Source organism: Aspergillus novofumigatus (genome assembly GCF_002847465.1).
Source record: "Aspergillus novofumigatus IBT 16806 chromosome Unknown P174scaffold_11, whole genome shotgun sequence".
Taxonomy (NCBI): Eukaryota; Fungi; Ascomycota; class Eurotiomycetes; order Eurotiales; family Aspergillaceae; genus Aspergillus; species Aspergillus novofumigatus.
The window spans coordinates 552,462-567,494 of record NW_020194284.1 but is presented as its reverse complement, the minus strand read 5'-3'; the positions used below and the strand labels follow the sequence as shown (position 1 = coordinate 567,494).

The 15,033-nt window shown below is 50.3% G+C and overlaps 6 protein-coding genes across 6 annotated transcripts; 3 read left to right on the top strand and 3 right to left on the bottom strand.

Annotated features, from left to right (window-relative positions):
* Positions 1 to 149: 149 nt before the first annotated feature.
* P174DRAFT_379443 (uncharacterized protein) lies at positions 150 to 635 on the top strand (the record flags this gene model as incomplete). The annotated part of the gene is made up of 1 exon (XM_024822914.1): positions 150 to 635. The coding sequence occupies one exon, from the start codon at positions 150 to 152 to the stop codon at positions 633 to 635; it is 486 nt and encodes a 161-aa protein (XP_024677644.1).
* A 1,253-nt stretch (positions 636 to 1,888) lies between these two features.
* P174DRAFT_464766 (NAD(P)-binding protein) lies at positions 1,889 to 3,032 on the top strand (the record flags this gene model as incomplete). Its single annotated transcript, XM_024830446.1, has 4 exons — positions 1,889 to 1,921; positions 1,985 to 2,230; positions 2,251 to 2,383; positions 2,449 to 3,032. The coding sequence occupies 4 exons, from the start codon at positions 1,889 to 1,891 to the stop codon at positions 3,030 to 3,032; spliced, it is 996 nt and encodes a 331-aa protein (XP_024677643.1).
* Positions 3,033 to 3,574: 542 nt separating this feature from the next.
* P174DRAFT_446109 (MFS transporter) lies at positions 3,575 to 5,341 on the bottom strand. Its single transcript, XM_024828505.1, has 2 exons — positions 5,191 to 5,341; positions 3,575 to 5,161 (listed from the first exon to the last, which is right to left on the bottom strand). The coding sequence occupies exons 1-2, from the start codon at positions 5,297 to 5,299 to the stop codon at positions 3,630 to 3,632; spliced, it is 1,641 nt and encodes a 546-aa protein (XP_024677642.1). The 5' UTR covers positions 5,300 to 5,341; the 3' UTR covers positions 3,575 to 3,629.
* Positions 5,342 to 6,976: 1,635 nt separating this feature from the next.
* P174DRAFT_379353 (MFS general substrate transporter) lies at positions 6,977 to 8,995 on the bottom strand (the record flags this gene model as incomplete). Its single annotated transcript, XM_024822905.1, has 8 exons — positions 6,977 to 7,220; positions 7,269 to 7,342; positions 7,413 to 7,761; positions 7,819 to 8,184; positions 8,232 to 8,438; positions 8,495 to 8,618; positions 8,683 to 8,816; positions 8,871 to 8,995. The coding sequence occupies 8 exons, from the start codon at positions 8,993 to 8,995 to the stop codon at positions 6,977 to 6,979; spliced, it is 1,623 nt and encodes a 540-aa protein (XP_024677641.1).
* A 1,283-nt stretch (positions 8,996 to 10,278) lies between these two features.
* On the top strand, positions 10,279 to 12,596 carry P174DRAFT_516232 (glycoside hydrolase family 32 protein). The gene is made up of 2 exons (XM_024832306.1): positions 10,279 to 10,732; positions 10,788 to 12,596. Exons 1-2 carry the CDS (start codon positions 10,319 to 10,321, stop codon positions 12,480 to 12,482), a joined length of 2,109 nt encoding a protein of 702 aa, XP_024677640.1. The 5' UTR covers positions 10,279 to 10,318; the 3' UTR covers positions 12,483 to 12,596.
* Positions 12,597 to 12,694: 98 nt separating this feature from the next.
* On the bottom strand, positions 12,695 to 14,649 carry P174DRAFT_414689 (uncharacterized protein; the record flags this gene model as incomplete). The annotated part of the gene is made up of 5 exons (XM_024824397.1): positions 14,462 to 14,649; positions 14,135 to 14,407; positions 13,739 to 14,083; positions 12,949 to 13,542; positions 12,695 to 12,889 (listed from the first exon to the last, which is right to left on the bottom strand). Coding segments are annotated over exons 1-5 (1,551 nt in total), but the record flags the coding sequence as incomplete, so codon positions are not given.
* Positions 14,650 to 15,033: the final 384 nt, after the last annotated feature.

Here is a 15,033-nt window from a genome sequence, read left to right as displayed (position 1 = left end):
CCAAGAAGCCTGTGCATCCCTATTACACTGAAGACATAAATACACATCATGTTCTCTTCAAGATCCGTCAGTCACCGCAGATCACTAATCATTTGCAATCTGTACCAACAATATCTCTCTCTGTTATACTTCTAAAGTCCTTGACAACAATGAAGTTCACTCTTTACTTCATCGCCCTCGGTTTCGCAGGCCTTTCCCAATCTACTTCTGTCTCTGGCTCCAGCTCCCTCCTTCCAGGAAATGCCAATACCGCAAGTGCAGCCTGGATAACCCATTTCGAACAATTCCGTCAGCAGCATGAGCCCTTGAACCCCGCCCAATCCGCCGTCGTTGATACTGCCACCGACCTCGCGAAGCAAGGACAAAACTTCGACCCCAAGGCCATGAACAATCTGAAGAACGATGCTATCTCCGCCTTTGGATTCAAGGATGCCAAATCCCTTCTTGCCACCATGGACAATAAGCCATTGCAGACCCGGGATGATGAGGATGGGGACATCGAGTGTGGCTGCTCCACTCAGTCTGACTGGTGTGATTCCGGTTATCATTGTGCTGGAGGCGGTTGTACCCAGACTGGTTCGGGCTGTGGAACTCTCTATGGGTATCCTTGTGATGGGCTGTGCCGTCTTTCCTAGGTGAGGCTTAGCCACTTGGCTTTACACACCTGATGGGTTGCATGGTGCTGATTGTATCTCATGATTGCCGAGTTGCACAGGACTGCAATAATCCGAAAACCTGGTGTTAGATTGCATAACTGGCACACAGTTGGTATTGGGAAGCCTAATGTTGTGATCTCGTGTCTGGTACTTTCCCTTGTACTTGTGTGTTGTTACAGCTTCTACTTAGGGTGCTTCTAAGTACACGAAATAGGGATCTCTAGGGATAGTAGCTGGTAGTAGAAAAATATCATTTGGTTATCTGTTATGTTGTGGGTAGTTATTGTCGAAGTACGCGTTAGACTGGGTGCTGCTATATCCAATAGGCTACTGCCCTGCTATCCACTGTGTCTGAATAGTATGGACAGGGAGGAAAAAGGAGTTTAACTATAATAGATCATCACTATGAAGTTGGACTAGTGATGGACTTACAGCGCAAATTGAAATCTTACCATCCTGGATGCTGTAGCTCCCGAGACTACAGTACACAATGCGGCCAGAATGTTTGAGGCACACATAAATGATTCTGCACTCCCTGGAATTCGGCAGGTGCCGATTTTCTGCCTGATGTGAACGCGTGTGAGATATCCCGGGAGAGCTTCGACAGCATTAATACATCGCTGATCGATATTTGAAATGCTATGACGAGTGGTCAATAGCTATTAGGGGAAGAGAGGAGGCATGCAGTAGTCTAGGGGTGAGTGAATTAATGGCATTCTTTGAGTGATTGTCCCCGCCGTGTCCAGATGGCTTACCGTATGCGCAGGGTTTAGACACCCCCGCGCACACATGAGTTTAGATCCCCAGTGTTTAGTTTACGAATAGAGCCACCTCCACGATCTCTTCACTCTCATTCTTATATTCATGCCAGTACGCCAATGCTAACACTCTGCCCTCCGGTGGGTGGTTGGTTCGTCTATTCCTCTCCTGGTGGTTGCGCATCTCTCTCATGCCTCGACCTGTCCGTCATTGAACAGACTGCCGTCAGTGCATCCCCTCGTTTACTAGGTCACTAGTTAGTTAGTTAGTTAGTTACTCTGCGGGTTGCTGACATGAGCTGAGCTTGCAAAGCTCGTATTAGCTAGATTATGAATTTACCCTGCATTAGTAATGCTGATGATTGGTAATCAAGCCACTGGTATCTCCTATAAAGGGACTATACTATGCTTTCCGGGGCGAAATAATTACTCAGGTCTCTTAAATTATCGTCTCAAAGCCTTGGATATTAAGAGATGTTACCGCCAAAGATTTTTATTACTGGAACGGTACAATTCGCCCGCTTTTTGAAGGCTATGTTGGCGTCCTTACTGACCGTGCTATAACCACAGAGCGGCTATGTAGGAGGAGACGTCCTCTATGAGCTTCTGAGAGTACATCCTGATTGGGAGCACAGTATCACTTGTCTCGTGCGAACCCCAGCTCATGAAGCACAATTCAAAGCAAGATATCCAAAACTAAGGCTATTTTTCGGCACGTTTGAACAACCGGCTATTATTGAGGAGGAAGTAGCAAAACATGAGCTGGTCCTTCATTTTGCGATGAGTGCTGACAATGTGCCATCCGCAACAGCCATTGTGAACGGGCTGCGGAAGAGGGGGGAGGAGTCTATATTCATACAAGTGGCACTGATATTCTTCTGGATTCGGGACATGAAATGCAATATACTCCAGGTCGGATACATATTTTCAACGATTGGGAGGGGATCTCTGAACTTACATCTTTACCAGGTAAGTGTCCGTATAAAAGCTATCGCAAATCCTGCACGCACTAATAGAAGTTATTATCTCTTAAGACAAGGCTGTTCATCGCAATGTCGACAAAATTGTCTTAGCAGCTGGCTCTGATACACTGAAGACTGCTATTATTTGTCCTTCAACAGTGTTCGGAGCCGGAAGGGGTCCTGTCTCGCGGAGAACCGAACAGATGTATAATCTTACCAGGCTTATTCTTGAAACTGGCAAGGGGCTCCTGCTAGCTGATGGGAGATCTTTCTGGAATTGCGTTCATGTTCACGACCTGTCTCGTCTATATATTCGCCTGATTGACGAAGCCATACTAGGAGGATCCAAAGCTTCATGGAACTCCGAGGGCTATTACCTTGTGGAAGGTGGTGAATATTTCTGGGGGGACATCTGTCGCAGAATCACGAAAGAGGCGTATAAACTAGGACTGCTGGCATCAGAAGAGATGGTGGTGCTTGATATGGAGAACAGTACAGTCATGGCGCCTGCTGGCCGTCCTGTGGTTAACTACACGGTCAAAGCCAAAGCGGTGCGGGCTAGAAAGCTTCTCGGCTGGACACCCACGCAATCAAAGATCGAGGATGAGATCCCGGAAATTGTGAAAGAAGAGGCACGTGCACATGGTCTGACTTGAGCGCTACCCTTGGCGATATAGTTGTTCTTCTCATTATCGTTGGTCTTCTTCTTATCCGTCTTAGACGACCTATCCTCAGGAATTGGACTGATCCTCGGGCAGAGGAAAGCGTGCATCAGTTATTCTTGGGAACTTTTAAATAGCGAAGACAGAAGGTACGCGAAAGCAGTGATATACGTGAAAGGCCAGGCAGGGGGAAAATATGACGATCTGGATCAGGACGCGAATGGGAGGACCGAGTTTGCATGATGGGGACAAACTTAGGTGAATCGAGCTGATAAGACAAGGCGGAAAATATCAAGCATCATCTCACCACATAGATTTCCCATATCCATGCCACAGTGTAGTGGTCGTGGGAGCAAATAGTGGAGATGATGGATACTGGGCGCATTGCTTACCTCCAATAGCATCATCATCATTTCTCTCCTAGTGCCCTACCAACCTACTGCGCCCCACGTTCGACAAGGCTGAGCTAATGCCCAAGAAGGAGGAATACGCGCTACCTGTAGAGGATCATCAGGGGCTGCTACATGGGAAATGATGTGTACTATTATATAACCTATCTGTCTTACACTATATTACATGCCCCTACTGCGATTAATACTTTTCAAACCTCGCCCGTATCCTCGCTCCATACACATAGAACCCATACGGGATAAACACCATCCCCACCCCCAGAAACGCCAGCAGCCACGACGCCCACTGCAGGCCGAGCCTATGATACATCTGGGTGGTGAACAGCGGAAAGGCCGCCCCGCCTCCGGATCGCAGGAACACCTTCGCAGCGAGCGCCGAGGCCGCGTACTTATGGTACGAATCGATGATGTAGTTGTTAACCGCGTAGTAGCAAAGAACCATCCCAAAGCCGAACGCGATACCCGACGAGGCCGGCCCCACCCAGATAATGTGTTTGAATGAAGTAGCCCCAAGAATGAACAATGCGATCGGGATGAACGGGGCTCCGATCAGCGCAGCGATGAGTCGGTCTTCGGGTGTCGGGGCGCGAGACTGGCAGATACGCCGGAACTGTTTCTCCATGATTGGCGTGACGAGGAGCGCGAACCCGGCGCCGATCAGAATCGGGATGAACATCAGGCCGATCTGTCCGTCGTTGAAGCCGTACAGTTCGCCGAAGATGACGGGGAAGGCAAAGAAGAAGCCGTAGAGCATGGCGTAGATGAGCACGATGTACATGCACATGAGGTCGAGGACGGGCTCGGTGAGGATCATCCTGATGGGACGGACGAGGTTTGTGCGCACGATATCCCCGAAGCTCAGTTTGACTTTTTCCTGCTCGGTGATGATGTTGGGATTGCCTGTTTCCTTGCGGAGCTTCTTTGCGCGGCGTGTCAGAATGACGGGGGCGTAGGTTTCTGGGACCAGGCCGACGACGATCATGACGGCGCCGGCAAAGGCCATGTTGGTCCAGAAGAAGAGGTCCAGTCGGTGCGAGCCGACGTTGATCCAGCCGCATACGATGGGACCCACGACGGGACCGCAGTAGGGTGCTGCCGCGAAGAAGGCAATGGCCATGCCGCGCTCTTCGATATTCCAGATATCCGCAATGGTACCGCCGGCCAGCGACAGGCCGGAGCTGGAGAACACGCCGCTGAGGAAACGGCAGGCCAGCAATCCGCCGATATTGGGGGAAAGTGCGCAGGGTATCTGGAATATGGTGTACAATCCCAGCGAGATGACATACACGGGACGACGGCCGATGATCTCCGACAGAGGACTCCAGAGTAACGGCCCAACCGCAAACCCACAGACCATGATTGAGACAGTCAGCGTAGCGACTTCAAGTGAAACATGATACTTTCTCTCAATCAGGCCCAATCCACCGGTAACAAATGCCGACCCGTACGCGACGCACACGACGAGTATCGAGACGACGATGGTGACGTACCAGCGGTATAACCGGTTCCAGTTGTGCGGATTATCGGGGTCGTCAATCGTAAACGTGACAAAATCCACGGGTTCGCCTCCCTTTTCCACATCCGCCGGCGAGATCTGCCGGCCCCTGCTGGTTGTCGTACGGAGCGATTCAAGAGTCTGTGCTGGGACCAGCCCAGTTTGAGTCTCAATGTTGTATTCCTCGGGGAAAACGGGGTCGGTAGGACGTCCGACTTCTGGGTAATTGATCCCAATCTCAGGGGACTTGGGCCGAGTCCAGCTTCATGGAGAGTCTCTCTAGTTTCAGTTGGTACCAATTCAAGATTGTTGATGTTGCGTCGTGCTTGAGATCTTTCTCGAGGTAGGGTCGACATCATGGGAGTTAGCCCGCAAGAGGCTGTGAAATATCTACAATTATTATGTAGTAAGTAATATAAATTATATTAACTCATAGCTGATAGGACCTCCAGGATATATATACTCACAAACCTCAAGCTATTGCCGCTGTATCATCAATACCGTTGAGTGGCCGACCAAATCCCGAACGCCGAGTTTCAGCCATCCTGTACAAGCAAATCTTTCCGTGTCAAATTAGAGCTTCTACACGGGTTCTCGGGATCTGGTTGGCATTAGTTAGTATCTGTCTGGCGTGTATTTGAGTTGAATCTGACAACGTAATGGTGAAGTTGTCAAGACATCATCCTAAGGTCAGTCACTTGCCGCTTCGCTTAGGACTAAGCTGCACGTCTATCAGAGATAGTTTTAACCTGTTTACATATTCGTTTTCAAGTTTATGTCTTTCTCAGTCTCTACTTTTAGGTCCTTATCTACGGCATAGACATAGATTGACCGAAAGTCTACTGCACGGGAAACATCATGCATTATGTCATAGGGAGAAAACTCGGCACCGAGGGATTACCGAACTATACGGGGAGCTTCGATAGACTTTGAGTAACATTCTCGTGCCGATTCCGATCCCTAGTACTTCAAAATCCTCGCATATTTACCTTACTAGGTATCAATTTCCATCTCCTCGTACCTCTTTCACTTCTTGCCGATCTCCCAGCGTCCATTGGTCGAGGGATGAATCAGAACCGTCCCATATGCAAAGAACTCCAGACAACCATGACAGAGCGTCTGGCTGAGCAGAACGTGATATAACCGGATCCGCCAGGTATACCTGGTTATGTTATATTGGCACTGTAGATTATACAGATAGGAACCGCGAGTATTCCTTTAGGCAGACCAATATTATGACATTATAGTACTATGGGGCTTCTACATTCTCTAAGTGGTCCAAATTGCGGTATATGTACTTTATTTCTATTTATAACCACTATATGTGTTGATGGATTTTCTTCGTGGGAATACATTGCATATATCGTCTCGGCGAGCCTCACTTCATCATGGAACGCATTGATTTCTGGACTCTGGTACCGCTTCTCAGGTCTGACTCTGACTTTGTTCGTCCTTCAGTGCATACCATGGGCCCGATCGCTGATTCTCCTGCCGAATTCGACAACGTAGTCAAACAGTCTCGCGATCAAGGAAAAAAAAAAAAAAAAAAAAAAAAAAACCCATAACAGCAACTAGCAACTTGCTGCGATGACTTAGTACGACTAACTCTGCAATCAATTGCTTCCTCTTCCAAATGTCGCCACCTTCGACGCGATCTGAGGTGCAATCTCAGCCGAATGGGGTGAGGATGAGCTATGCGGATTCGAGACAAAGATCCTTCCATCAAGAGACCCGGGACAAAAATGGTGTGACAGACATTCCAACCATTGAGCGCATGCCTGTGTCCTACTCAGATTATTACTTCGCTGTTGAAACGACCATCTTGTCGCGTGCCCCGTAGTTGCATCACTGGATTCTGCGGTAGACACCACAATTCAAGAAGCCATAGGCCTCTACGCAGTGCGTCATCATCGCACAGATCAAAGGTGCAAGGGGCACTACTCCAGACTGTGCAATACAGAAATGGCTGGCTTAATTTAGATGCAGATAGATACCAAGTGGACGATGGTTTTACACTAAGCTAGGTCCGTTTGCTACACTGCTTTTCTCGGGTGCCTCTCCCACAGGAAACACGCTGTTATAAGACTGAGAGCCGTGAGTGCAGTCATGAAGATATTCTGTAAGTTATAGCCCTCAGCGAACACCCTTTTGACCGCCGCCTGCTGGGACGGAGCCAAGTCCTGGATGGCAGATAGCGAGTCGTAGATTGCCTGCGCTTCCTTCGGGGAGACAATAGAGAGTATGCGAGGCTTTACGTGATTGTTCAGGACAGTAGAACTATTATGAATTAATATTCATATCGAATGGAGGCTGGGGAATAATTACCCAATTGCAAGCGATATTGTCCCTCCCAGCACGCGGATCTGCGTTATGGCACCCATCATGACCGCTATATGGAGCTAGTAAGCAGTGGTCGTGACTGATTCGTCTATTCAGTGGGAGCTTACCCATGTGCTTCTCCTCCACCACTGCACGGGCGAAGGTGAGGATCGTGGTCAGACCCAGTCTAAAACCTATTCCCATAATCACTTCAAAGCCGTATTGAGATGGTGGAACCTCCGCCTGATCACTAGGATATGAGCAAGACAAACTGACGCCAATCAACTGTAAGACTGACGCCCCGAGGATGAGGTAAAAAGGTGGGATTTTCAAGTTGCCAGTCAAGAACCCAGACAAAGCTGTTGCAAACGGGGATGCGAGCAGCAATGGTAGCAAAGCAAGACCAGCCTTGAGAGGTGACAGACCGCTGACGGCCTGCGCTCTCTGCGGTACGTTGACGACGATCGCCACAAATGGGAAGCCGACAAAGAAAGCTGTACTACTCAACATCAACATCAATAGGAGGACACTTGGTTCGAGTCTAACCGCAACTTACAGCAGCATGGCTGCCAGCAGCCTATTCTTGAGAATGCTGGGAGGAAAGACTGGTTCCTGAACGGATACTTTCCTCTCAAGGAAAACCTCCCAGCTTGCGAGAACGACGGCAGCCACGATTGCCAGCACCAGCGGGACAATGATGGCCACGCTGTCCCATGGATACCGACTTCCTCCTTCCTCCAGAGCAAACACAAGCAACACGGAAGAGGCAAGCAACAGAAACATCCCACATATATCCACTCGTACAAACTCCGCCTTGGACAGCTTGGCCCGCAAGCGTTTGCGCAACGCGAGCTTCGAACTCGTGTCGGACGTTGGTAGACACCATACTATCAAGACGAGGGCCACAAGGCCCCCGGGAACACTGGTATTGGTTAACACCATACTGCGGAATCCATCCAGTCAGCTTACTTGAAAAGAAATACCCATCTCCATGAAGAACGCGTGTTGATGACGCCACCAAGGACCGGGCCCATGACACTGGCGACGATAAAAACAGTCGATATGATCCCCATATACTTGCCATATTTCTCGGGTGGTACCATGTCTGGCGCAATCACCATAACCATGGAGTAGATTCCCGACGCACCGATACCCTGGAATGCCCGAAATACAATCCTAAGCCAACACATGAGCATTGCCGATGGCTGGGTCCGGTGTCTTTTGTAACTTACAGTTCAATAATCGAGTTGGAGATACCACACAGAAGGGAAGCCAAAGAGAAAATAGTCAGGGCGGCGATGAGCATTGTCTTCCTTCCAAAGATATCACTGAATTTCGCAAAGATGGTGAGGAAACCTAGCCCTGTTTTGTCAGCTGTTGTTTTATGGGTTGTAACCTTCTCTATTACAAAGTTACTCACCTGTGTAGGTCAATAGGTATGCAGTGACGACCCAGTCCTTAATCAAGAAGCCGTTCAAGGCGTTGGTGATCGAAACCAACGACGTACTGACAATGGTGGTCTCGATCGTGGAGAGAAAAAGAGCAATCCAAACACTGTACAATGAGTTTCTGCCTTGCTTGCGTCAGGAAGAGCCTATCGTAACATACCCAGCCGTTAATAACCATAGTGTCCAGCCTGTCAAGTACTTCCGTGGAAGTTTGTTTTCCTGTTCACCTTCTTTACCCGAATTGATTCCCTCAGGGTCCGTGTCCCGTTTGGTCGGTATTGGCATTTGTTGACCCATCGACTGCAGGCGGTCCTCCATCTCAAATAAGGTAGGGGATGCATTCTTGATTGTCTGCTTGGTGGACGCCATGAAAGGCACCTGGAGAAGAGTGGTGTTGCCGGGGACAATGATTCAGGGGGCCGATGTGAAGACAAGAAGGACAACGTGGGTCGGAATCTGAAATTACTACGCGTATTATGGTCAGGGATTAGAGGGGGCTTAGAGCCTACTGACCGATTTATCATAGGGGAGTGTCGAGTGCAGGACCCTGAAGGCTACGAAGGATTGAGGAACAATAAGCATAATATCATTGCATATAGAACCACGATACTCTATCCATCTGCGAAGTGGGCACTGGAAAATCGATAAAGACGTTCCCTCCACTCCTATTAGAAGCAAGAGATGGGTATTCCAGTCTGTAAACTAAGAGCTTACTACTTTTGTTTTTATAACTTATTGCTGTAAAAGACCAGGGCTTATCTAAGACCACACCCGGTCTGTTTGTCCCTTGTTGCGATGGAATATGTTACCCATTTAATATTTGGCACTGTCTCCAATGGACAGCTTCAGAGGTAGATCAAGCCTTCCGGTTACAAGGTTTGATGGGATGAAGAGATTCAAACCATACGAGGCGACCAACGTAAAGTGGTTGCATGCATATTGCCAGCATCTGTATCTTCAAAGCAATACCTAGATCTGGTGAGGATAGGGGAAATTGTTAGTACAAGGCGTTATATTTTCCAGCGCGATTATGGCCTTTACCCCTTAAGATATGACTAGGGGTCCGGTTGTGAGGGGGAAAAAAATTAAAAAAAATGAAAATAAAAACAAAAATAAAAATCTCGAGCACTACTGATCCCCGTGGAGTGCAGTCAATCCCTGCATATCCAATTCCTAAATAACGTGGGGTCCCCGGGCGTTTCTGCCTGCGCCCGGCAAGCCGTGCGGTCCACATCGCGGAAAACACGAGCCTCTCCGCGAGACCCCTGAACAAGCCCCAAACAATAATTCAGGGGCGACGTTGTTTACACTCCCTACCCCCGAACCCCATAGTCCCAGCACTGCGTATTGCCCCACTCTTTGCGGGGTACGTGGTCTCGCTAAGTGATTCCGGTGCCCTCTTTTTTCGGTCATTATCGCAATTCTCCGCGATGCCTAAGCAAAGAGAACATAACCAGGTCAGCAGGAGCAAGTCGGTAAGCGTACTAGCGGAAAGGTTATTTCCGCTGGGAGGGTATATAAATTGGGACACAGAGCCCCAGAACGAAGATCAACTATACACCTCTGCCTTCTCTCTTGTCCTATACTGTTTGATACAAAATCAATCCGATGAAGTTACATCTGTCCACCGCCACATTCCTGCTCGGAGTGATGTCGTCTGTGGTTCCGGCGACTGCCACGAACCACGAGAGCTACAAAGAGCTGTACCGCCCACAGTATCACTTCAGCCCCTCGAAGAACTGGATGAACGACCCCAATGGGCTCGTGTACCACGATGGTGTGTACCATCTATACTACCAGTATAATCCCGGCGGCACAACCTGGGGTGCGATGTCCTGGGGCCACGCAACGAGCAGAGACCTGATGCACTGGACTGAGCACCCAGTTGCGCTCCAGGCAAAGGGGTTTCCCGGGAATATTACCGAGATGTTCTTTTCTGGGACTGTAGTTGTCGACAAGGACAACACAAGTGGGTTTGGGCGGCGTGGGGAAGCGCCTTGGGTTGCTATGTATACGGCTTATGTGAGCGGGTTAAATTTTATCAGCGGTTGAGATGAGAAAAGCTAATATCATGCAGTATCCCATGGAGCAGGTGCTACAGAGTGGTAAACGCGTGCGCAAGGATCAGCAGGCGCAGTCTATCGCTTACAGCCTGGACAAGGGCATGACGTGGACAACATACGACGCCGCGAACCCTGTTATCGCCGATCCTCCTGCTCCCTACCAAGACCAGTACCTGGACTTCCGTGACCCAAGCGTCTTTTGGCACAAGGAGACGCGCCGGTGGATCGCTGTAACCAGCCTGGCGAAGCTACACAAAATCGCGATCTTCACTTCCCGAGACCTCAAACACTGGGATCTAGCCAGCGAATTCGGACCGGCTAATGCCGTTGGCGGAGTGTGGGAATGCCCAAGCATTTTCCCGCTATCACTTGACAACGGCAAAAAGACCAAATGGGTCCTGATGCTCGGCCTGAATCCCGGTGGGCCCCCAGGCACGGTCGGCTCTGGATCACAGTATATTGTGGGCCACTTCGACGGGACAACATTCACTGCGGATCCGGAGAGCATCCACGATGGAAGTGGTCCGGAAGATAGCGTGGTCTTCGAGGACTTTGAGGGTGACCAGTCCTTTGCCGCGCGGGGCTGGAGCACCACCGGGAATTTTACCGGGGCCTCTCCGGTGAAGGGCACGCTCGCCGGCCAAAACTCGGTGACTGGGTTCCTAGGTGAGCAGCTGGTAAACACATTCCTCGACGGCGATGCTACAACCGGGACCCTTACCTCCGCCCCGTTCAACATCTCACACAAGTACATCAACTTCCTCGTGGGCGGTGGCAACAACATTAACGACACCGCGATCCGGCTCCATGTCGACGGAAACATAGTGCACAGCTCTACTGGGTCCAACAGCGAAGGCCTCTCCTGGTCAAGCTGGGATGTGAGTGCACTGCAGGGGAAACGCGCAGAGATTGAGATTGTCGACAACGCCACGGGCGGCTGGGGCCACATCAACGTGGATCAGATCTTATTCTCCGACACACAGGCCACGAACAATGTTGCAAACTGGGTCGATTGGGGTCCGGATTTCTACGCCGCGCTTGGGTTCAACGGTCTCGCCCAGGACGAGCGGACTGTTATTGCTTGGATGAATAACTGGCAGTATGGTGGAGCAATCCCAACAGATCCCTGGCGCAGTGCGATGACGATTCCACGGCATCTTGCGCTCAAGACAATCGGCGGAAAGGCGACCCTTGTGTCAGAGCCGCCAGGAAAGTGGGAGGCTCTGACGCACAGCGGCCGTGAGTTCAGCTTCCGTCGCATGGAGGGTACGCGGGATCTCGGACGCCTCGGCAAGACACTGGAGATTGAGTTAACCTTCTCCAATCGACAAGTGTCCTCAACCGAAAGGGCCGAGTTCGGGATCGCTCTCGCTGCAACCGGGGACCACAGCCAGGAAACCCGTGTCGGATACGAGTTTGCCACCCAACAAGTCTTCGTTGACCGAACGCGTTCTGGGAATGTGTCGTTCGATGCTACGTTCGCGAGTACCTATTATGCGCCACTGTCTCCAGGAGCAGATGGAACCGTTTCGTTGCGGATTCTCCTTGACTGGTCGAGCGTTGAGGTGTTTGGGGGACAGGGTGAGGCAACGATCACGAGCCAGATTTTCCCTTCCAAGGATGCTGTCTACAGTCGCCTGTTCTCGAATGGTGGGGAGACTAGCGATATCAAGGTGCGGGTGAGCGAAGTACGCGATACCTGGCAGTAGGTTAGCTTCCTCAGCTTTTATTTCTCTTTTTTTTTTTCGGTTGAAGTGGCGAAAGACTTCAGGTGGACACGGAGTATCCAGGGGTGGAGTTCCTGCGCAGATAGACAATGGCAGACGTAGAATATGGTTCAATAAATCTCTTTTCAGAACTATGTTCGAAGAATAATCCAAAGCATCTCTATCAGTCACAAGTAAGTTTAAAACTCTAACCGCTCTTCTGACCTCTGGCTTCACTTAGTCGCTCCCTCAAAGAGTCCCACATATACCGTACCGACGGACTGAGTTCGCCGTATTTCTGCAATGCATCAACCGTAACTTGAAGCTGCTCCCAGAGCCCTGTATGCACGAGCAATCGTAGAGGTTGGACATCCGTAGCTCTCAGTGCGGCCATCGATATAGTGTACATACTGCCAACAAAGTGAGTGGGACTGGAAGAAGAGAAGGAAATCGGCCTGTCTGCACAAACCTCGCACATAGAAACCAGGCTTTCGGTCGACATATCCAAAGCGCCATATTGGCGTCAGAGAGAAATGCAGTCACCGACTCGAAGAACAGCGGGCCGTAGGGGAGCAGTTCGGGGTCTGCGGACCCGTTCAGGATGATCCGGTATACCACGGGCCAGTAGCCGTTCACCTCGTACATATGGTACTTGGCGCGATGGACTGCACTGTAGGTATCGAGACCAAAGCCGCTAGATTGTAGCTTTATCCCCGCAGAAAGCATGTCTGGGAACGTGCGGAGTCTCTCGTTAGGTATCGGCTCGTCTGCGGTGGAGAAGACGCCGTTATATATCTCGGAAGCAGCCATGCCTGATGTAGCATACGCATCCAAAGCCTGTTGCAAGTCCACCTCTATGCGAAAGTGTGACAGTGACTGCAGCGGTTCACTTGGCGAATCCAGCCCGCTACCTTGTGGGGTTACCGGCAAAGATGAGTTCGAGGGAGCATTTTGATCAGAAGGAGAACTCCACATGTCCTTGCTTGACGGAAGAGGGACCAGGTTTGACTGCCCGCGTAAAGTTTTGCTCGGGACGGACAGATTAAGATGCGTATATGTCTCACTGGCTATATGTCAGGAAAGAGGGAAGTGCGCATTTGCCGTGAACAGACCTCATTAAAATGCAAATCGTCCAATATAAGCGAGAGACAAGATGCGCCTCTTGTGTTTCCTCGTGGTAGGATGGGCTATTGCATCATTACCAGTGTTATCCGATGACACCTGGTGGTGGATATGGGCTTGCGGAAGAAGGTGTCTACCTTTTCAGGAAGGGTTGAATCTTCAGAAAGGCAGCTTGGATGTACTCATATGCCTGCCTTGGCCTGATGAGATAGGCCTGATACACCGCGAAAAGGATCAAGCATTGCACACTCGTCACACTGCACTCGTGCATGACGGTCCCCATCATGGTCAATGCAGCTTCAAAGTGTGACGAGTGCGGGCTATTTTTGACCAAGCTTGAAACCGCAATGACCAGATGTGATAAACACGATATTGTAGATGGAATAAACCCGGTAGCGCAAGCCTCGAAGAAATGTGTCGTGAATTCCGAATGGAGAACTGGGTACCATGGATGGATTCGTTCTTCGACGCGGCGGAGGATTCTGGTTTAGAGTAAGCTGGGTGACCAAGGGCTCTTTCTAGGCAAGAGATACAGATCAAAGCATTCAGCAGGCGTTAACTCGAATAGAGACACGGGGGGCTGATGAGCTGTAGTCTCGAGGCGATACAAAACGGACGCTAGATCCGACTGCAAACCGAGAATCTGCATGAGATGCGGAGACTTAAGAACAAGAGGTGGGCAGTTTTGCAGCGCCATCACAGGAGGATCGTTGCCACCTCGTGGTGCCAGCTGCACCTGAGGCTGCTCCAGCAGTGGCATGATGGATTCCAGTTTTTCCCGGATGCTCGCGAGCTCCTGGACCAATCTGCCGCAGATGTTAACCCGCTATACATCGACAGTATGACCAGGCACCACGTACTGCGAGGGCGGCGAGTCCGCAGTTCTCCCATAGATACATTCCACTCCCTGGGAGACACAGTAGGAGCATTTTGGTCTAGTCCGGTCGCACCATCTCCTACGGAGGCGACAGTTGTCGCAGACCGAAGCCGTTCGGGATGGAAGCATTGTCGGAGAACAGTCTGGGTCACGGTACCAAGGCGATGGGACAATGTTGCACCATTATCTTATGAGTGAAAGCTGGAGAGTCGCACCTCGTCCCGACATCGCGGGCAACCAACGAATTATCCAATTAGGCAGCGCACTGGCCCCTTCCAAGTCGGGGTCTTGGCTGTATGGATGTACTCAGTAGTCCCGTTCGCCATTCTCTTAGCGTCGGATGCCCTTCCAATTAAACGCGTCTAAATCAGCCCTCGCGGAGCGGCTTCTCCTCTCCGCGAGACCATCTGCGCAGTGGTTCTGGAATGTCGTTGGAAGTTTCCCCAGATTCTCCACATTAAGGAGTGCGGAGAGAACCTTGAACCCCTCCTTTTCTTTTCGTAAAGATTGAGGAAGATTCGACATATATCTCGCCACATTTTCCAGCAGCATTTT